The sequence below is a fragment of the Microcaecilia unicolor genome, chromosome 7 (genome assembly GCF_901765095.1).
Source record: "Microcaecilia unicolor chromosome 7, aMicUni1.1, whole genome shotgun sequence".
Lineage (NCBI taxonomy): Eukaryota > Metazoa > Chordata > Amphibia > Gymnophiona > Siphonopidae > Microcaecilia > Microcaecilia unicolor.
In genome coordinates this window covers 129,352,675-129,376,622 of record NC_044037.1, presented here as the reverse complement: position 1 = coordinate 129,376,622, position 23,948 = coordinate 129,352,675, and the positions used below count along the sequence as shown (strand labels likewise).

Below are 23,948 nucleotides of genomic sequence, written 5' to 3'. Positions count from 1 at the left end.
TAAAACGGCGCACCAGGTTTTTCTTCATACAGCAAGCCAGAAGGAAGGGAAGGGAGATGACCCGGCTGGGGTGGCGATTAAAAAACAGAGAGACTATTTGATCTCTCAGAGAGGGAGAAGGGAGGACATTGACACCCTACAAGCAGAGTTAGAAAAGGTGCAGTACAATAGGTATTCTTCGCTGAAGTACGAGAGGGATTTCGGGAAGTTGGTGAGCCCAGATCCCTTTGAATGCTGCAAAGAGAGAAGGGAGCGAAGGATGGTGAGTAGTCTGCAGGACGTAACAGGAGTGGTGAGGGATTCAAGGGAAGGGATTCTGAGGGTGGTGGGAGAGCACTTTGAGGATTTTTTTTCAGATAGGCATTTAGATAAGGATAGAATGGGGACATATATCAAGGACACTCCGGGGGTGGGGAAAAGGGGGGCCTATCTTCAGTTCCTAGAACAACCATGGACCTTGCAGGAGGTAGAAGAGGCCATAGGGGCCTTGAGGAGAAAGACCGCGCTGGGGCCGGATGGGTTCCCGGCGGAGTTTCACCAGAAGTTCAAAACTTGATAGCTCCGATTTTGTTAGATATTTGGGAGGTGGCACAGCAACAGGGTTCTTTGCCAGAATCCCTGGGAAAGGCAGCTTTAACTCTCCTCAGTAAAGGGAAAGATCCAGGGCTCTTGACAAACTGGAGGCCCATAGCACTGTTAAACAGTGACCGCAAAGTCTTTGCCCATATGCTTTTAAAAAGAATGAGGCAGATGGCGGGGGAGGTGTTGGCTCCCTCGCAAGGTTGCGGGGTGCCAGGAAGGGGGGTACTTGAGGCAGCAGCATGGGTTCGGGAGGGCTTTGAGCATAGCCGGGTAGATGGAGAGGGGAGGTAGATGGTCGCCCTGGATCAGGAAAAAGCTTTTGACAGGGTCCAGTTGGAATTCCTATGGGAAGTTTTACTCCACTATGGTTTTCCAAGGGGATGGGTGGCACAAATCCAGGTGTTGTACACTAAGGTTCAGTGCTTTCCTCTGGTAAACAGATGGAAAGGCAAGGGGTTTGAGGTGACGGCTGGGGTTCGGCAGGGGTGTCCCTTGCTATATGTATTTACAATTGATCCATTTATCAGGCGTTTGGAGCAGGGTGGGGAAGCGGGACTTCGGGGGGTGGAGGTGAGCACAGGGAAGGATTTACGGGTGGTAGCGTATGCGGATGATGTCACGGTGTGGGTAGCGGATAGGGAGGCAGGGGAACAGTTAAAGGGAATGATTGTACAATATTCACAGGCAAGTGGGTCACAGGTAAATCACGGGAAAAGTAACAGTTTGTGGGTAGGACCGGCAGGGTTGGGTTTTGAATTAGGGGGAGCATTCCCACACACAGGGAAGGAGTTGCGGGTGATGGGGTTTCACTTTGGGTTGGGGGATTATGCCTTAAGGAATTGGGAGCAGAAAATTCAGGAAGCCAGGGTAAGGGTAGAAAGGTGGAAGGGTTGGAAGATGCAGATGATGGACCGGGTTCAGCTGATTAAATCCCACATAGTGCTGTTTTTTTTGTTTCTTAGTTACATTTGTTTATTGCCTGAAAAATGTTACACTGCGCTTTACAGCGTGTTTTTTCAGATGTTGTGGGGTAATCGGCTGAACCCTGTAAAACGGAACATCACATACCTGACTAGGAAGGAAGGGGGAGTAGGGATGGTTAATCCGGTGCTTTTCTTTAGCTCGATTTTCCTCCAATTTAATTTGGGATGAGCAGTGGGTAGTGACCCCCCGGGGTGGGCGTCCAGCATTCTCCAGTGGTGGGGAAGATTTTGGATTCCTTGGTTGGGTGGGGGGAGGGTGGTGGCCTTAAGGGAGGGGGCCCCAGAGGTGTGAGTTACTATAGGACCATGACAAAGTTAGTAAGGTTGTGGGGGATTCTGGCAGAGGAAATTAAAGGAGGGAAAAGGGGGGGGGGGGGTGTGGATGGAGAGGGTGCGTGCGCAGAGGTTTGCAGCACAGTTGGCACTCAGGGAAGCTCCTGGGCCTGTTGTCCGGCAGGGCTTGCAGTTGATAACATCAGAACGGATCCCTCAGAAGTACAGGGACATCGCATGGCTGTCCTTTCATGGGAAGCTGTATGTACGAGGCAATCTTAAGTACAGGAAAGCACAGGAGCGGGACTGTCCGAGGGGGGAATGCGTAGGACGGGAAGAAACAATGGACCATTTTTTGAGGTTCTGTCCTTTTTCCGTGGCAGTAGCTGCCCAGGTGGCCTCCTTATTGAATATACCTTCCTTTCGGCAGTATACCTATGCTGACTGGGTGTATGGGAGGATGCAAGGTCATGGGCAGTTAGAGTCAGTAACAGGGTTCCTAATCTCGGTTGTCATCATGTTCCACCTCTGGATGGCGTGTTGCAGGGTCTCCCTGCACCAGGAATATAGGTCTGTGGAGCGGGTTAGTTGGGATGTGGTTAGGGCAGTCCAGGAGGTGGAAAGGTGGGACGGGTGAGGGTGGGGGTTGGTGCTGCTGCTCGGTGGTGGAAACACATAAGGTTAAAACCACCATAAATAATTTGTTTGGTGGGGTTAGGGTTTTATTTGGGTGGGGGGAGGGGAGGGATTGGGTGGTATATATATATATGTACATATGTTGATACTCTTGTGATGTAATTTTTTGATACCACTGTTATTATTCTTGTTATCCGTTTTATCAATAAAAGAGTTCTCCAAGTATCCACAACTCTCTCCGTGAAAAAATACTTCCTGACATTTTTCTTGAGTCTGCCCCCCTTTAATCTCATTTCATGTCCTCTAGTTCTACCGCCTTCCCATCTCCGGAAAAAGTTCATTTGCAGATTAATACCTTTCAAATATTTGACCGTCTTTATCATATCACCCCTGTTTCTCCTTTCCTCCAGGGTATACATGTTCAGGTCCGCAAGTCTCTCTTCATACGTCTTGTAACGCAAATCCCATACCATTCTCGTAGCTTTTCTTTGCACCGCTTCAATTCTTTTTACATCCTTAGCAAGATACGGCCTCCAAAACTGAACACAATACTCCAGGTGGGGCCTCACCAACGACTTATACAGGGGCATTAAAACCTCTTTTCTTCTGCTGGTCACACCTCTCTCTATACAGCCTAGCAACCTTCTAGCTACGGTCACCGCCTTGTCACACTGTTTCCTCACCTTCAGATCCTCAGATACTATCATCCCAAGATCCCTCTCCCCGTCTGTACATATCAGACTCTCACCACCTAACACATACGTCTCCCGTGGATTTCTACTCCCTAAGTGCATCACTTTGCATTTCTTCGCATTGAATTTTAATTGCCAAACCTTAGATCATTCTTCTAGCTTCCGCAGATCCTTTTTCATGTTTTCCACTCCCTCCCAGGTGTCCACTCTGTTACAAATCTTAGTATCATCTGCAAAAAAGCAAACTTTACTTTCTAACCCTTCGGCAATGTCACTCACAAATATATTGAACAGAATCAGCCCCAGCACCGATCCCTGAGGCACTCCACTACTCACCTTTCCCTCCTCCGAGTGAATTCCATTAACCACCACCCTCTGGCGTCTGTCCATCAACTAGTTCCTAATCCAGTTCACCACATCGGGTCCTATCTTCAGCCTGTCAAGTTTATTGAAGAGCCTCCTGTGGGGAACTGTGTCAAAAGCTTTGCTGAAATCTAAGTAGATTACGTCTATAGCACGTCCCTGATTCAATTCTCCGGTCACCCAGTCAAAGAATTTAATGAGATTCGTTTGGCACGATTTACCTTTGGTAAAACCATGTTGTCTCGAATCTTGCAACTTATTGGCTTCCAGGAAATTCACTATCCTTTCCTTCAGCATCGCTTCCATTACTTTTCCAATAACCGAAGTGAGGCTTACTGGCCTGTAGTTTCCAGCTTCTTCCATATCACCACTTTTGTGAAGAGGGACTACATCCGCCGTTCTCCAATCCCACGGAACCTCTCCCGTCTCCAAGAATTTATTAAACAAATCTTTAAGAGGACCTGCCAGAACCTCTCTGAGCGCCCTCAGTATCCTGGGGTGGATCCCGTCCGGTTCCACAGCTTTGTCCACCTTTAGATTTTCAAGTTTACATAGCAATTTACATAGCGGTTTGCAGCATCTTTCAGTCTCACAATTCCCTTTTTAGTCTTCCTTCTTTCACTAATATACCTGAAGAAATTTTTGTCACCCCTCCTTACCTTTCTAGCCATTTGTTCTTGCGCTTGCACTTTCACCAGACGTATTTCTCTCTTGTCTTCTTTCAGTTTCATCCGGTATTCCTCTCCATGTTCCTCTTCTTGAGTTTTTTTTGTATTTCAGGAACGCCAACTCTTTAGCCTTTATTTTCTCAGCCACTTGCTTGGAGAACCATATCGGTTTCCTTTTTCTCTTGCTTTTATTTACTCTCCTTACATAAAGGTTTGTGGCCATATTTATAGCTTCTTTCAGCCTGGACCACTGTCCTTCCACTTCTTGTTCGCCCTCCCAGCCCATCAGCTCCTTCGTCAGGTATTCCCCCAATTTACTAAAGTCAGAGTTTTGAGTGGCCGCCCTCCACTTCAGCTGTCATATCAAACCAAACTGTTTGATGGTCACTGTTGCCCAGGTGGGCACCCACTCGGATATTTGACACACTATCCCAATTTGTGAGCACCAGATCCAGCGTCGCTCCCTCCCTCGTGGGTTCCATCACCATTTGTCTGAGCAGAGCACTTTGAAAAGCATCCACGATCTCTCTACTTCTTTCCGATTCCGCAGATGGAACTTTCCAATCTACATCCGGCAAATTGAAATCTCCCAGCAACAGCAGAGTGGGATTTCTCCTCAGTGTTGGCTCAGATTAGCCAGTCATCTGAACTTGGATCCTCTCTCTGTAGAGAAAGAGGGCAACTACCACATCACATTGAAAAAGTTACTGGGTGTGTGTCCAACCTGAATGGGTGCCTGAAACTGAAAGTACCTTCCCAGCACCAAGAAATGAAAAAACCCACCTGTGCTCTGGGTAGACTGAAATGTGAAAGTACACTTCGGTGAAGTCTAGACACATCAGGAACTCCCTTGTCCACACCGAGGCTATCATGAAATGCAGAGTCTCCATGAAGAACCTCAGAACATAAAGTGTAGCATTGAGCCCCTTGAGATCTAAGATGAGCTGTAATGAGTCCCCTTTCTTGGGCACCATGAAATAGATGGAATAGCATCCTTAAACTTCGCTTGGGGGGAGGGGGTTCACTGACCTAGCTGAAGCAGGTGCAGTAAATTCTCTTTCTTTTACCACCTGGCACTGGAGAGGTGAACTGCAGGGGGACATCATAAAGGCATCTGAGATGGGTTTGGCAAACAGTATGCATTCAACTCAGTGACTGGCTAAATGAAAGTAACTGGCTAGACCCATGTCAATCTGGCTTCAGATCTGGGTATAGATTGAAGATAGTTCTTGTGTTGCTTCCTGATACTCAATTCTACATGAATCTCAATCAGGATTTCGGACAAATCACAGCACCGAAACTGTACTAGTATCCACAATGAACTCATTCAAACAATCAATTGCAACTGGTAGCAACATACTCCTCCTACAATTCGACATGTCCAGCGCCTTCGACATGGTTAATCATGGAATACTACTACATATACTAGAATACTTCGGAGTAGGAGGTACAGTTCTCAAATGGTTCAAAGGATTCCTGACCACAAGATCATACCAAGTAACAACGAACGTGGACATATCACCCCCATGGATACCTGAATGTGGAGTTCCCCAAGGATCCCCCCTATCACTAACTCTCTTCAACCTAATGATGATACCTTTAGCCAAACAAGACCTTAATCCCTACATATACGCAGATGATGTCACGATTTACATCCCGTTCAAACACGATCTAAATGAAATCACCAACGAGATCAACCAAAGCCTCCAAATCATGCACTCCTGGGTGGATGCATTCCAGCTAAAACTCAATGCAGAAAAAACACAATGTCTTGTACTCACCTCACAACACAACAAAAACAACTACTCCACCATAACCACACCATACTGCTCTCTCCCCACTGCACAAAATCTGAAAATTCTTGGAGTTACCATCGACCGAAACCTCACACTCGATGCTCATGTGAAGAACACAACGAAAAAGATGTTCCACTCCATGTGGAAACTCAAAAGAGTAAAACCATTCTTCCCCGAGATACGTATTCTGTTCCCTAGTACAGTCAATGGTAATAAGTCATCTGGACTACTGCAACGCACTGTACGCTGGCTGCAAAGAACAAACTATCAAAAAACTCCAAACAGCCCAAAATACCGCCACCAGACTCATATTTGGAAAAACCAAATATGAAAGTGCAAACCCCCTAAGAGAAACTCCACTGGCTCCCACTCAAGGAACGCATTGCGTTCAAGATCTGCACGATTGTACACAAAATCATTCACGCAGACGCCCCAATCTACATGCTAAACCTCGTGGACTTGCCTCCCAGAAACGCCATAAGATCATCCCGCAAATTTCTCAATCTGCACTTCCCCAGCTGTAAAGGACTAAAATACAAGCTGATACATGCCACCACCTTCTCTTACATGAGCACGCAGCTATGGAATGCATTACCTACAACCCTGAAAGCTATTGATGAAATAACCAACTTCCGCAAATCTTTGAAGACTCATCTCTTCAACAAGGCCTACAAAGAGAACCCATAGCCTCACAAAACTACCTCACCAATCCTTCCAATTATTAAAGTCCACCTTCATACTATCCTGCCTAACACCTTCCTTCTCTCTTCCCTTACTTAATCTCTATACAGTACTAAGTGTATCTGATATCATGGAATGACTATGTCATAACAAACTCTGTAAGCCACATTGAGCCTGCAAATAGGTGGGAAAATGTGGGATACAAATGCAATAAATAAATAAATAAAATACTCTTCACAGAAACTGTGAAAAGGAATCTGCCTCGATACTAGTGTTGCTCAATTTCTCAGCAGCCTTCGACACCGTGGAACATAATATGCTTACAAGGCTAGCAGGAACAAGTATCAGTGGCACAGTATTTACATAGTTCAAATCCTATCTGTCAGATGGGCAACAATCAGTTATTCAGCAACTGCACATCTTCACCTTTGCACATTTTATTTAATATCTACCTCAAACCTTTAGCTGAGCTGCTTTGGTCAAAGCACAAAAAAATTCTATGTCTGTACCAATGATATGCAGCTACTCATATCCACTGAACCAAATCTACCCATAGCTTTGATTACACACTTCCCAGAAAAACATTACACTGGCTACTAGCTAAATTAAAACTCTGTTTGATTTTCAAGGTCCTCAGACAAAAATTGGCCAGAACACTTAAAGAATAAGTTACCCCTCTACACACTTTTGAGACCTCTAAGGTCCTCTCAAGGAACATCACTATTAGTACCCTTATCAAAAGAAACTGCACAATGTGATACCACCAGCAAGACTTCTCAAGAGTAGCCCACACATTCTGGACTTACTTACAGAGGGTCTATGTTTAACTCTACCTCTTCTTCAGGAAGCAGGTGATAGCCTGGTTCTTCTCCCACTATCCACTCATTCCACACCTGAACTAACTTGCTGCACACTCTGTAACTTACACCAGTTCCTCATATATTACTCAACTTTATATATAATTTGCCTTTGGTTTAGCCATCCATCTATTTATCCCAATGACTTTGTACTACCTATCTTGTCCCCATTTACATATCTCAACTGCACTTGCCCCCTCTGCTACATAATAAGATTTGTCATTGTATTGTATGAACAGCATTAGCATCATATCTACATTATTTGAATGTTCTGTTATTTCATTGATAATAGGTTGACATGGTATCAAATCTATGTTATTTGAATGTTCTTTCATACTGTCTATTATGGTATCACTTGTATTTTTCTAACATTTATCATATTTCTGTTATATGATTTTTCTATAGTGCTGTTAAATGTGTATATTTTTGATACTGTATCATGTTAGTCCCATTACTAGGTTTCAATTTGACGTTTCCAAGTTTACCTCACTGACTGGTATTTGTCATACATTTGTTCATTTTACTATTAGTATGTTGTTAACAACAATTTAAGTTTTCTGTTAAATTGTACCTGCTATACATCATAATGGGTGAATCTCTTCTCTTGGAGCTGACCTCCTGGAGGAGTGAAAATGACCCCAGTTGTGAGTATGACTCCTGCCACCTCATGATCTCATCACTGTCAAAGGTTTGTCTTCAGAAAAATGCCGGGGCATCACCTCCCCAAGATCCTTCACCAGTTCTACAGCTCCTCACCAAACAGCAACCAGCACTTGAAGGGAACTTGCTAAAGCATGTCTTTGAGACAAAGTCTGCTGTACAATGCCTGAGCCAGGGCCACCATCAGGTTCTCATTGTAATCAATGGAGAGTTTGAGCACCATCAAGCTCAGGTTTTTTTTTTGTTACATTTGTACCCTGCGCTTTCCCACTCATGGCAGGCTCAATGCGGCTTATATGGGGCAATGGAGGGTTAAGTGACTTGCCCAGAGTCACAAGGAGCTGCCTATGCCTGAAGTGGGAATTGAACTCAGTTCCCCAGGACCAAAGTCCACCACCCTAACCACTAGGCCACTCCTCCACCAAAAATGCCATCCCTGACTCCAGCTGGGTGAACACCTGGGAAATTCAGAAGTGCACCCAGCAGACTACAGCCCTGGCCACATAGCCCCCACACATGGCAATCATAATCCTGAAAAGGTGCTTTAGGTGCTTTTCCACCTTCCTGTCAGGGAAGTCCTTGAGGGCAAAGCAGTCCTCCACTGGAATCATTGTCTTCTTGGTCTCAGCTGTATTCAGGGTGTCAACATTGGGCAGGGTAAATAAAGCCTCTGACTGCTCTGGGAAGCAGGTACAGCCTCCCCATGAACTTGAACCCATACAGGACCAACCAAAGGGCTTCTCTTTGAGGACCATCTCTGATAGGGTTTTGTAGAGTGGGAAGGCATTTGTGGGCTTCTGATAACCTTAAAGAATGGGGTCTCCCCCTGCTGGCTCTCCCAGGGTGCCTCTAAAATTTGCAGGGCCACTGCAACCTAGTCAGTCAGAGCAGGGAGCTCTTTGTGCCAAAAAAAGGTAAATCACCAGAGACTGTGCATCCTCCCCCAGGGATTTCTCCCCAGACTTTAAGGAATCTGAGTGTCCTGGAGATCCTGGAGAGGGGGATGGTCAAGAACCTCATCTGCCGATCCTGGAAAGCATGGGAGGAGAGGACCAGGAACTGGGCTGGCTCTTTGTACAGCCCCAAATTGTCTCCCCTAGGGTGCATGAGGAGATGCAGGGGTCCCAAGGGTATTGCTGTGGGAGTGAACTCCCCCCCCCCCATGGAAACATAGGCAGAAAAATCTGGTCTCTATCAGCTTGTCAGGGCCCACATACCCCCTCTGGAATGGCTACTGCCAGCTGAGGTCCAAAATCCAGCCCTGGGCTCCCATAGGATGTGTTCAGGAGGAAGGGAGACAAGGATACATCCTTGGAATTCCCTGGACTCTGAATCATGTCAGTCAGCCCCCCCCCCCCCCCCCCCCCCCCCGAAAGTAGAAAACAACTGGCTTGCATATAAGATAGCCACTGTTCCTACCAAAAATTGCACATCCGCAGGAACAGGGCCTAAAATAGGTGAAGGAAGGGTAAACTAGTATCCCAACCTGCCACTGACTCCAAATCCTTTTTGGCACACTCCAATGATGCCACGGACAGCCCCTTTACCACAATCAGGGCAGGAAGAGCCAGAGGCTAAGGAGAGCCACTGATTGCCACAACTACTGCAGTGCTTTGGCATTTTGCCTGTGCTGACCATCCCTCAATGCCCACTCACCTGGACCTCTTCTGGTGGTGATCGACCCAAACCATGCCAGGATCAGTGCTGTGGCTATCCTTTTTCATGCTCAATAACCTCCTCTACTAAACATGTTGCTTTTTTTCTCCAATAAACTTTATGAGGCAGATAGCCTCACTAAGACTGCCTGCTTCACAGATCATTCTTATTTTTTTTCACTTGCTCTGAAGAGGTTCTGGTAGGGAGGGGTAGGCAGCCTCACAAGGCCTTCTGGTCTAAATTGTGGGAAAGGACTCAGAGCAGAATGGAGAGCAAAATCTAAAATACTGCACCTCCAACTCAACTGGGGGGTGGGGGGTGCCTGTGGGCTTATCCTGGGAGTACAAGTGGCCCCTGGACTCAACCACAGGAACCCCTGGCTATAGCCTGAGTCTTGAGAGTTGGACCTGAACAAAAAATTCTAACCAGCAGCACTGTCAGCCCTCTTTTATAATGGTGATATCACCAGAATTTGTCTTTTCTCTACCTCCATCTGCTGGTTGGGGGGATATAATCCACTGGTTTGGACTGGTCTAGCTGGATGTTAAGGGAATTTTAGACATTTATGGTCCTAAAATGGATGCCATTTCTCCATGTATTTTAGAAAAGGTTCTACATCAAATGATCCTGATCTAAAATACTGGTGGAACTTGAGGTGACCTGACCTGGACATCTCAGTTCCAATTGGTACATCCTTACCAAAATGTTGCTCTAAAATTTCAGAAGATTCATAGGCTAACCATTGCTCATCAGCTCTATAAATGTTCAGCAGAAGAGCTGTCTTCTATTGGGAACTGTGAAACACTGGGATGGAGAGTGAGGAAAATGAAAACTGAAGAAAAAAACCAAAACAGTAGCAAATACAGGGACAAGTTCTGATTGAAATGAAAATCCAGAGGACCATGCAAAACTAAACAAAACCACAAAAAAAAGATCCTTTAGTTGCTCACAACATGTCCTATCTACAAACTGTCATTGACTGTCAAAGGTTCCCTTACTAAATAATTTGTCCATTTAACTCCTGAAACTTAGGGATGATATCCTATATGTTCAATTTTACATAAAATATTAAGATGGAAACTGGTCAGCACATGCACAATTTTCCCAGTACTTTACAAAAGGCTCTGCCAAACACATAACTCATTGTAAAATACTATAATGATGTGCAAGAGTATCTACTAACATGCCCAGAGGGAGAAGCAATTTTAAAAAGCCTCATATGGAGAAAAAGAACATTCTTTTTTCCCTGTTTCCATGACTGTAGCCTCTTAAAATTATTGATTCCTACTGCATCAATCTTTCCCCATTCCCACATCCCCTGGATAAAGACATATGTCTCCCATTTACAAAGACCACCTCCCCTTACATGCCCCCAGATCTTACTTAGAGTCTGCCTCAGTGGCGCAGGAAGGGGGGGCGGGGGGGCGGTCCGCCCCGGGTGCACGCCGCTGGGGGGTGTCAGCTCCGCGCCGGTACACTGCCCTCTCTGCCCCGGAACAGGTTATTTCCTGTTCTGGGACAGAGAGCCGGAGCCGACACACCCCAGCAACGTGCAGTCGGGGCGGATCGGCCCTCCCGCCTGTCCCTCGCCGCAGGTATGCGCTCCGGGGGGGGGGGGGGGTGCGCTCCAGCGGGAGGAGGGTGCGCCGTGCTGCACCCGGGGGGGGGGGGGGGGGGGTGCGCAGCGGCGACCCGCCCCGGGTGTCAGCTCCCCTCGCTACAGCTCTGGTCTGCCTGATATCTAGTGGGAGACAGGAGCAATCCCCTGTTGCTCCCGCCCTTCCTGGCACCTGGTTCAAAATGGCATCAAACAACTCCTAGCAGTAGTTTAGTGGTACTGCTGCTAGGGGTCAGCCAGCACAATTTTGATCCCAGTGCTAGAAAAGGCAGGATTGACTGGGGCTTGCTCCTGCTGTCCATTAAACATCAGGGAGGCCCCTAGTAAGAACTGAAAAAGGGTTGGGGTGGCAGTGGGAGTCTTATTCAGGAGAAGGCTCATGCCTTTGTTGGGGATGGGGGGAGGAGTCTGATGCTGATGTCGGGGAGTGCAAGTGGTTCAGGATAAACTCGTTTCTTTGTTGGGGGAAGGTGTGTAGATGGGGGGGGGGGGGGGGGGAGGGAACTCCTTCAGCTTGTGCGTTTGCCCCTTCAGACTGATACCCTCAGGACAATTGTAAAAGCTGATATGCAAACTTTTAGGTCTACATATGTATTCCCCTTGTAAAATGAATATACATATGTGTGCCTGCCCAAATCACACCCCCTTAAAACCTGCACATGCTGAGGATCTCCATGTTTAAATAGAAGCTTTCTAAAATCACTATCTGCATGTGTAGCTAATCTATACATGTAATAGCTGCTATTCACACGTGGAGATGCTTTTAAAATAACCCCCTATTTTGCTATATTCCAGTATTACGGCAGTTTCTTTCTCAACTGAACACTTTCTGTTATACAATCATTTTAATTACTGCAGAAAAGAAGGTAAGATAGAAGATACTTACTTGGACAGGTGTAATCTGGACATTTTTTATCTATAAGAAACCATAAATAATGATGCTATGAAGTAATGTGAGAGCTACAACTGCTGCTTGATTAGGTTTACACACAACACAATAATTTACCAAAGTATACCAACAGGGTTATTTTCAAAAGAGAAGGGCGCCCATCTTTCAACACAAATCGGGAGATGGGCGTCCTTCTCTCAGGGTCGCCCAAATCGGCATAATCAAAAGCTCATTTTGGGCATCCTCAACTGCTTTCCATCGCAGGGATGACCAAAGTTCATGGGGGCATGTCGGAAGCGCAGCGAAGGCGGGACTGGGGCATGCCTTACACATGGGTGTCCTCGACCGATAATGGAAAAAAGAAGGGCGTCCCTGATGAGCACTTGGCCGACTTTACTTGGTCCTTTTTTTGTTACAACCAAGCCTCAAAAAGGTGCCCAAACTGACCAGATGACCACCGGAGGGAATCGGGGATGACCTCCCCTTACTCCCCCAGTGGTCACTAACCCCCTCCCACCCTAAAAAAAAACCCTTTAAAAAATATTTTTGCCAGCCTCTATGCCAGCCTCAAATGTCATACCCAGCTCCATCACAGTAGTATGCAGGTCCCTGGAGCAGTTTTAGTGGGTGCAGTGCACTTCAGGCAGGTGGATCCAGGCCCATCCCCCCTACCTCTTACACTTGTGGTGGTAAATGTGAGCCCTTCAAAACCCACCAGAAACCCACTGTACCCACATGTAACATAGTACATAGTAACATAGTAGATGACGGCAGAAAAAGACCTGCACGGTCCATCTAGTCTGCCCAAGATAAACTCATATGTGTATGTAGATGCCCCCCTTCACCCGTAAGGGCTATGGTAGTGGTGTACAGTTGTGGGTAGTGAGTTTGGGGGGGCTCCGCACACAAGGTATGGGAGCTATGCACTGGGAGCAATTTCTGAAGTCCACTGCAGTGCCCCCTAGGGTGCCCGGTTGGTGTCTTGGCATGTCAGGGGGACCAGTGCACTATGACTGCTGGCTCCTCCCATGACCAAAGGGCTTGCATTTGGTCGTTTCTGAGATGGGCGTCCTTGGTTTCCATTATCGCCGAAAATCGGGGACGACCATCTCTAAGGTCGCCCTAAATTTCGCAATTTGGATGCCCATCTTGTTTCGATAATACGGGTTTCCCCGCCTCTTTACCAGGACGTCCTGCGAGGATGTCCTCAGGAAAACTTGGGCGCCCCTTTTGATTATGCCCCTCCAAATGTACTATTTCTTTATTTTATATATATATTTATTTATCAAACTTAATTACTATCTTTCCCAAAAAGGTATACATTGTTTTACAACAATTATTAAAACAATGACTATATAATTCAAGTAAAACAAAAATAAAGGCAGTTTATTTATAACACAATTTAGATAACCAGCCCTCACATTGCCTTATATGTGGGGACATAGAAGAGGAATGTGACTGTACCAGCTATGGTATTTATCTCTTAGGATATGACACAGTAATGGAGGTAGGAGAGAAGGCATCAGCTTTGACATGTATAGGCCAAGACATGGCTAAATGGCATAGATGTACCAGTTGTGTTTTTTGTCTTGGAGCATGGCAGTACTACATGAGAGTTAAAGCTGAGGTAACTGACTTAAACTCAGGCTGGTTATATGGATATATTAGGCCTTTTAAACTGTTAAATGGCCATTATTAACCATATAAAAGTAGACCTGGTGAGGGACAGGGTGGAGGTAGCCCAAACAATTATCCATTTAGTAGTGATATTTAGCTGCTAAGGGGGAAAGTTATCAATGTAGGCTACCGTTAAGATCTGTTAATAACATGACTTAACAATAGCCTACGTTGATAAATTATCTACTTAGGGTTGTAATTATCTGTTTAGTTTAGCCCTAACAAATAGCAGTGCTGGCACAGTCCTCAGTCAATCCTTATATTCAGCTCCACTACCTAAATGGATAGCAGTGCCTAATATGTGAATTAGGCACCAATGTTCGCATTTAACTTAAGCTGGTGACTGTGCCAGCTGAATATTAGCCCGACTAGTTTTAGTTAAAGCACTGTTAAAGTAATATGGCAAATCAGATAAAACATTTGATGATGATAATCTCTCTCCCTGATAATTCCTATTTCATTAAAAGCCCAGGATTTCTATCTAGTTTCAGCTCTTCAGTAGCCCTGAAGATATGATAGTTACCTTTGCAGATATAAGAAGTGACATTCTCTAGGAAGGAATCTTCCAGAAGTTCTGCATAATTTTCCTTCTGCAAAGAAAGACCCGGTTCATATTGTGTGCCCCCACAGGCAATGGCATCTAGCTGCTCTGGATTTGGAGGTAAACTAAAGATGTCACCCACACCAAGGGACAGGACCTGCAAGAAAGAAGTATATTTATATTAAAGACAACCCTTAGGATCGAGAGATATAGAAGGTTATTTTAAAAGCCTTATTTGCAGTTTCCATGTGTAAATTCTGGCATTTATGTAAATGACAATTTTAGAAACGGATCGATTTACACGTGGATGTCCATAATACATAGAAATCGCCAACAGGCATGGTAGGGTGAGGTTTAGGCATGGCCTTGGCAGGACAAAAAGCTATACATGTATTCCCTATTTCATAAAGGGACTACACATACAGAACTTGAGCTGTTCTCTTGCACATTTATGTTTTCAATAAGTGCTCATTTTGGGTCTATTCAGAAGGGATTAAGAAAGGTATCCTCCTTAATCCCCCACTGTTTATTCCCCCTCCAAACTGAATAAATGAAAATTTTGGCTTCAGTAATTAATTAGTAGCATTTGCAGATTTATGTTTGTAAACTGGCTGGCATGCACATGTAAGTGCAAACACAAATTTAAGTTGTGAAATACCACTTACCTGTGTAAGTTGCCAAGTTTCATCTATTGATTTTTCCCGCTTGTATATTTGTAAAATGGAAGCTCCCACTGCAAGTGCCAACAAATATATGTGCACTTCTGCAGATAATTTTAAAAAGCTCTTCATCAGCAGATCCTTTACTAAAATACCACTGGAATTGAGCATGTATCAAGCTCAATTCCTATCTCTATGGTTTATGTAAAATTAGGATCATAGGGGCTCTTTTACTAAGCCGCGTAAGTGTCTATGCGTGCCCAACGCACGCCAAAATGGAGTTACTGTCTGACTACAGTGTGGCTCTTGCGGTAATTTCATTTTTGGCATGAGTCCGATATGCACGTCTGAAAAATATTTTTTATTTTTGGACGCGCGTAACGGATGTACGCAGGCCATTACCACCCAGATTCTTTACCGCTAGGTCAATGGCTGGCGGTAAGGTCTCAGACCCAAAATGGACGCGCGGCAATTTTGATTTTGCCGCACGTCCATTTTCGTGAAAAAAAAGACCTTTTTCACAGGCGCGCTGAAAAATAGATTGGCGCGCGCCCAAAGCCCACACCTACACTACCACAAGCCATTTTTCAGCGCACCTTAGTAAAAGGACCCCATAGTCTGAGGCAAAAAAAAAGATATCTGCAACAAATTTCTCTTACCTGAGTATTGATCTCACAGAGTGAAGAGAGAGGAGTAGGGTCTCTAGCTGTGTCTGACCGTCCATCTGTGAGAACCAGGGCCACTCTCTTATTTGAGGTGAAACGCTTGAGGAGATTGTCCTTTGTAAAGAGTAGAGCTTCCCCAGTCCAAGTTCCACCAGCAATCCAGCCCAGATTCTTCACAGCCCTATATGTAAAAAAGAAAATAAGGTTTACTTTAAACACACACACACACACATAACCTACCACCCAAATCACATGCTAATCAGCTATAGAGTAAGTCAACCCAGCAACCAGCCATCCTTCATATTTTCACATCCAGAAGACATAAGGCTTGACAAGAAAAATACTACTTTGTAGACAAATTTGAATAGTTCTCGCCATAAATGATATTTTAACTCATCAAAACTCCAAATTATTTATATCACAAAATATTCTTGATAAATTTTAAATTAGGGATTTGTTTCTTAACCAGCCTGCAAAATAAAACCATCAACATTAGTTTCTAAATATTATAGACTACTAGTAAAAAAGGCCCGTTTCTGACACAAATGAAACGGGCACTAGCAAGGTTTTCCTCGGAGTGTGTATGTGAGAGAGTGTATGTGAGAGTGATTGTGAGAGAGAGAGAGTGAATGTGCGAGTGTGTGTGTGTGACAGAGAGAGAGTGAGTCTGGGTGCGAGTGTGACCAAGACTGGCAGCGATGTGGAATATGCGACTGATGGGTGGGACACTCTTGTCTGGTGGGCGGGGAGGCAGAGTATAGCAGAGAGGGCGCCCTTGCCGTTTCCGTGAGAAGCTGCACTCTGCGTCCTTGAAAAAGGCTGGCACGGGGATTGGGGTACGACTGAGAGGAGAGTCCCCCATGGCATCCTGGGACAATGGCATGGCGGGCCTTGGGCACCCTAGCAGCAGCGGACAATAGACTCACTCAGTTCCATTCTGACTCTCACGTTTTGTCGCTTAGCAACGGGTGAGCGATGCGATTCGCTGAGTGTCAGTGCTCCGCCCTCGATGTCATCACGTTGTGACGCGAGGGCAGGGCAGACACTCATGGAGAAAAAGCGATCTACACAACCACACATTTAGAACGTTTGAACTTTTGGAGGCTTCATTAGAACGTTGGAGGTGCGTTTTATATAGAGAGAAACATCCATTCAGACAAATAATAGTAGTATTTAAGATTCTTTGAACATTTGTAACTCATGTCTGTGGAATAGCCCTGTGATACTGGACACACTTTTCACCTTTGCATAGGATCATCCATCCTCCTAGTCAGTGCCAGCAGCACACACTTACTCTTTTAGCTGCCCAATGGACTGAATGTTGGGGTCACCCATAGCCACTGTTTCCTGGGTATTTCCATGACTGTACTGGACAACTCCCACCTTGGACTCTCCAGCATCAAACTGCAAAATAATAATTTGTTAAAAATAGATTGAAAATCACTTAACTTTTCTCCTGCTCACTTTCTATGAACATTCAAAAAGGTTTAACCTGGGTGACTACAGATAAAATGACAAGCACTAGATTTAATCTACTTGGATTTCAGCAAAATGAGACTACTGCCAGACTAGCGTGCCCTCCTGGTGGTAACTTCAGATTTGGTGTGCGCCCATAATGCCTGGATGAATTATTTCCTATGTGCACTGGTTCCGGTGGTAATCGGCACTTGACGCATGCCAACCGGTCACTGCGCATGTAGCATGTGAGTGTTTACTGCTAGATGAATGGGTGGTATTAAAGGCTTAGGCCAGTTTTTGGGCATGCGCAAGTTTCATTTTTAATGCAGACCCTTTTCCCATCCCATTAAAAAAAAACCATTTTTTTGGTAGACTCGGTAAAAACTGGCCCAGCGCATGCCCAATACACGCACCTACACTACCGCAGGCCAGTTTTTACCACGGCTTAGTAAAAGGACCCCTCAGACAGAGATTCCCTTGATCAATACCTGCAGACCCAATCAGAAGATATCAGTATTATTGCAACCTGGCCTGATTTGATGGAACTTTTTTTTTTATCATACTGAACACTCCACTTCCTTCTAGTGTAGTTATTGAACACCTTTTCAGCTGTGCTGGATTAATGTCTCACAAGCACACTTGCATAAGTGACAGTCATTTTCCAAAATTTTAGTTTTACTAAAAGCAAAGTGAATTGAATTATAGAGCAGTAAAGTTATTGGTATAAGAATGTTAACAATAGTTGCATTCATTGTAGTTGCAGTACTTTTACTTTTTACTCAAAAACTATTATATTAGGCAATAACTTTTTACTTTCACTTAAGTAAAATTTTTTTAATGTGTTTTTTAATGTGTTCTTCACTTAAGTACTTTGAACAACACTGATGTGATCTAAGAATAATAATAAAACAAGAATATAAATTAATAATAATAATGATCCTGGATACTAGATGGCATCTTAGAGTGTGGACACACCTACACTCACTCTGAGCTTTGGTAGTGCTACGGACTCTAGTCAAGTCCTCGCCCATTGTGCTGATGGGTAAGAGAGGAGGGAAGGGAATTCCCAACAGTTCAGAGTCTCTGCTAGACCCCCGATGACTTCCTCCCCTACTGTAGGGACCGCCGCGATGATGTCAGCCAGCAGTTTGGACGGGGCTTCATTGAGCCCTGTCAATCATGTGGCTTCGCTGCAACCAGGAAGTGGTGTGGCTGTTGTGAAGTCTACACCTGACACCCATGAGTAGGAGCAGAGGGTGAATGAGAGACAGACTGCCTACAGTGTTTTCAGTTGCTGTACCTGGGGAAGATTTATTTCTGAAGTCTGCTGCTCAGATTCTTTCTACAGAGGCAGTGAGTACTGTATCCTATGTGAAAAACCAGCTCACTCTCTGTTTTAAGACCCAGGTTTCTGTAAAACCAGTCATTGTGACCTTGGAGTCACTGTGAGATATTACACATAACATACATTCCTCACTACAACCTTTAATAATGGAAAATGTTAAAGATATTAAGGTTATTTCAGAGGCAGTCCAGGTTTAAGTACAGAGAAATGCCTCAAAGTCCTCAATGCTGGAAATCTTGGAAACTAAAGTTAAGGCTGTGGAGAATTTGGAGTCAGTCTCTGTAAAGGATAAGAATTATACACACCACCGTTTAGAGTATCTGGAGAACCAGGTCAGGAGACATAAGAGACTGCTCAAATTTCCTAAGTCTCCATTAATTTCTTCAGTTGACATGGTTAAGAAGTATTTGGTCGAGGTTCTAAAGACTCTTGAACCAGACCACAATGCTGTTTTGAAACTTTCTTTTAGACATATTGACTCATTGTTTATGGGTTCAAAAATGTAGATTTTTCCTGATCTTGGTAGAGAGACACAGATGAGGTGCAGGGCATTCCTGGCTTATTGTGCCAGGGTGCAAGCTCTAGGTGCCAATTTTGTTCTTAGATTTCCTTGTATGTGTTTTGTTGTATTTGAGGGTAAATGGTTTCAGTTTTTTGAACCTGAACAATTGGAAGAATTTTAAATTCCGAAGGAGGAAATAAATGTTATCATGTAACCTATATGCATGCTGCTAAGGGCAGGCTTGGGAGGGTCTTTTGGGGTGGTGTCTCCATTATTAATTTTTTTTTCATTATTAGTAATTTCCTAATTCTTGGATCTGTTTTTCTTTATTTGTGGACGAATTTGTTTGAGTTGTTTTTCCTTTTGATTGTGATGTATGCTTTTCTCTATTTCTTTGGTATCCCATATGGATAGCTATAACTTAAATTTTTGTGAAATTTCAATAAAGATAAAAAAAAAAAAAAAAAAGAATAAAAGAGGAAGCAGTAACAAGAGTTTACCAAGTTAATGTGCTCAAGAGTTTTACCTATCACTGTTGCCTTTAAACTGAACTTGATGCCCTGAACAGAGAAGTAAACCCGTGCACATCTCAATGACGATGTGTCACATGGCTATGACATCACTTAGGTATGTCAGTGTGAGGGAGTCTATAGGACAATCCCTCACAGTGCCAGAACCATCTTAAAACTCACAGTTCTACCTAGGGGGGAAGTGACACGGGAGGGTCGGAGTCAGGAAGGCATGGTCCAGGAAGTATAAAAGCTCAGGGCACATCCAGATTAAGGAGGCCCAGAGGGAAAGCAGTGATACTGGACAGCATATGCCTCCACCATGTACCTGTGAACTGCAACCCTGACAATCAAGTAGGCCAAGTTCAATTTGGGACCTTTTAGATCTGTTTGTTTGGCTCAGCCAGATGCAGGCCAGCCTATGTTATTTGCTAATGATTGTACTGGTAACTCTGGGGATCCAGACCAGAGTCATGCAGAGTGTGCTGCCTTGCTGAGATAATAGTGCATACCATGGCCCTACAGAAGCATGCCATGAAAGGACATTCTTACATCTAAGAACTAGTTGTATGTTTACTTTCTCCCCTACCTGTGAATTGAACAGGAACCCCTATCTGACATCTTTAATAATTATTATTTCTGTTCACCTTAACCCTCCGTTTTATCCAGATTCTGGGCCTGCCCTCATTCAAGTTACCACATATGGTTCTGGCGATGGGATATGAGTTTACCCTGCTAAAAGAAGTTGTAAAACTTAGCCTCCTGGGTTCTAGGCCTGGTAGGAGTACAACTCAGGAAAATCATGCTAAAGGGGCCAGCTCTGCCCTAGCTAGGGACTGGAAGACATACAGTTAGTGCCAGACAGGCAGGCTTTATTTTCTGGTTTGTTCCTTTTATGCAGTGTGTGCTAAGGTTACAAGGAAAATATGGAAAGACTGTTCCAGGCTTTAGTGGAAGGCCAGCAGCAGCTGGAATAAGAGGTGCAGAGGCAATGGGAACAACAACAGGCTTCCTAGAGATCTCTAAAAGCCCAACAGAACTCCCTTGCTTAAGTGACACAAGCACTACAGGCACCCAAGCTACAGACTCCAATTCTGGTGTTACAAGCTTTGAGAGGGTCATTTGGCTGATTGGCTGGAACCTTTTGTTTCTCCTTTGACCCCCCCCCCCCCATGAAAATAGGATATAATTTAAGAGTAAGGGGCAGAACAGCTACTCATCTTCTAATGTTATAAATGGTAGTCTGGAGGAAGAATATATTAGGAATTCCACAGATATTTTAGGAATACAGGTTAATAGCCCTTTGAAAGCAATAGTCACCAAACAGATACAGTAACCATAGCTTACCTTGTTGTTACTTCTCCAGAAATGAGTGGGTAGTTGAATGATTGGATCACTACAAAATGCATTGCTCACATGAATGCTTCTCCTATACCACTCACCTTAACATGTTCATCTTTGCTCAGTCTGTCAATTACTTTAATAATGAAATCTTTCGCCATCTGGAAGTTTGCAAGGCCAATACTTTCTGAACTATCCACTACGAAGAGTACATCAATGGGGCCGCATGCACATTCTGCAACAAAAGTATAATATAGATGCACATATAGGTGATAATGTTCACTAAGCCTTATGGAGGCAAAGTATACAGGCATTTTTGGATCCATGTATGTTTAGTACATTTTCAAAGAGAAAGTGTGCAGTTTCACCTGGAAAGCTAGCTAAAGCAACATGGGTACTAAAGTAGTTTTCTCCTGACCCAGTATTTTCATAAAAAGATTTGCCTATTTGCAGTTAATGCTTAAATCTATAACAAGATAGGCACCTGCAAGTTGAGGAAAATATGAGGAGGGGTCTAATGAAGATTGGATAATGGTCTAGAGTTTAGCAGCAAAGATAAAATGATAAAAATGTAAGGTCAAGCATTTAGGTAGCAAAAATCAAAGGTAGTCGTACTGTATCATGGAGTGAAATTTTGTGCACAAAACAAAAGCAAAATATAGGAGTGACCATATCTGATCATCTCAAGGAGGCCAACTGGGTACATAATATAACAGGAAACGCTAGGATATTTGGGTACATTGGGAGATGAATGGCCTGCAGGAAAAATGAGGTGATATGGCTTCTGTATACATTTCCAGTGAGACACTATTTGGAGTATTACATACAGAGCTGGAGATCAAAGTTTCAATAGCATAGGAGTCAGCCCAGATTGCAGTTTTATTTATTTATTTAAAACATGCATAAACCGCCCAATCCAAAAGTGCTCGCTGGTATAAAATAGAACAGTCATAATATAGCATCATAACATACAAGACAAACCAGTTACACATAATAATCACCTAATATTCCATTGTTAAATATGAATATAAGTATATTTCCAATACTTTTAAAGAAGTCTCATAAGCAAGATGGAAATCAGCAATATCTATCCCTATACCCAGTGGAGTGCCGCAAGGACCTATACTGGAACTGGTGCTTTTTAGCATATTTATAAATTATCTAGAAATGGGAACGAGTGAGGTGATCATATTTGCAGATGATACGATGCTATTCAAAGTTAATACATCACAAACTCGTCTTTTTTCAGACTGTCAATTACCACAGTGTGTGTGAAATTGCAGAAAGACATTGGAAGGCTGGAAGACAGGGCATCAAAATGTCAGATGAAATTTAATGTGGACAAGTGAAAAGTGATGCACATTAGGAAGAATAACCCAAATTAGAAATACTTGATCCTAGGATCAACTTTAGAAGTCACCACTGAGGAAAGGATTTAGCCTTTGGATTACTCTGCTTTTAGTCTCCCCTCCCTGGTGTATCTTTCCCCTCTTTATTTTATTATATTACTGTAAACAACGCATTAGCCAGTTTGGACCCCGGGCAGTATATCAAGCCTCTGGAATAAAAACAAAATCATGGACAATATGTTGAAATCTTCTGCTCAGTGTGCAACAGCAGCAGCAAAAAACAAAAACAAAAACCCCCCAGAACATCAAGAATTAATAAGAAAGAAACAGAGAATATCATAATGCCTCTGTATTGCTCCATGGTGAGACCCCATCTTGAGCATTCTGATCACCACATCTCAAAAAGAATGTAGTGGAACTGGAAAGGGTACAAAGAACTGTGACCAAAATGATTAAGTGAACGGAATGACTCCCATATGAGGAAAGGCTAAAGCAGTTAGGTCTCTTCAGCTTGGAGAAGAGAAGGTTAAAGGGAGATATGATAGAGGACTACAAAATCATAAATGGAGTGGAATGGGTAAACCCTTTGTCAGACCCTGTATGGCAACTCTTATTTTCTTATTATGTTTTTATGTAATTAGAGGCAAACAACTATTTCTTTACAAAACAGGTGGTGGATACATGGAATGGCCTCCCAATAATGGTGGTGAGATGAAGACTGCTACTGAATTCAAGAAAGCAGAAGATAAGGATCTCTGATGGACTAGAAGGGATTGTACAACTGAGCAGATAATGTAGATGGGCATACTAGCAGGCTGTATTATTTTTTCTGCCATCACGTTTTATGTACTCATATTCAAATACCAATTAACAAGCCTTACGAATTAACACAATCATGGTAATAGGTATATACAGTCACTTGGAAACAAACTGGGGCCACGGGAGGGAGCCCGGCTAACTCCCACGGTTGGCGGTCAGCCTGGATATTCAATGCCAGGCTGTTTCTTGTGATCGGCATTGAACATCTGGTTTATTTTCAGCTGGTTTAAAGTTAACTGGCTAAGTGCCATTTAACCGGCCAGGTGCAATTCCTGGCCAGTTAAATGATTGTGACTATCGGGGGGGGGGGGGGGGGGGGGGGGGGGATTGTCTCAATAAGAAAGAAGAGAACTGACACAAATGTGTGCTTAGAACTATCTGCCTTTTGCATGTGTTATGGTTTTCATATAACAGTGTGAAAAGGAACATGAAATAGTGGTAATCCAGGGAGGAACCTGACTGACCTGAATCACAAAAACACTAGCATCTGACCATTCCCTTTAGAGTAGCATCAAAATGTCTCAACCACATCAGTGGCGTAGCCAGACATGACATTTTGGGTGGGCCCAGAGCTAATATGGGTGGACACCATGGGGTTGATATTCAACTGCTGGCAGGCTGTGCAGTTAAAGCCTGCTGCCAGTGCTGAACCAGGAAATTCAATGTTGCGCCCTATCCGGCAATCGGCATTGAATTTCTGGTTTTATTTTTGGCCGCTGGAACTTAAAA

General features: G+C 44.0%; 1 protein-coding gene across 1 annotated transcript in view; it reads right to left on the bottom strand.

The window, feature by feature from the left end:
* Positions 1-23,948, bottom strand: part of COL6A1 (collagen type VI alpha 1 chain) — a 422,434-nt gene that overhangs the window by 15,648 nt on the left and 382,838 nt on the right. The window contains 5 exon segments of the mRNA XM_030210386.1: positions 12,352-12,381; positions 14,555-14,729; positions 15,891-16,077; positions 17,191-17,300; positions 21,153-21,286. Coding sequence (XP_030066246.1) covers positions 12,352-12,381; positions 14,555-14,729; positions 15,891-16,077; positions 17,191-17,300; positions 21,153-21,286 — 636 coding nt within the window.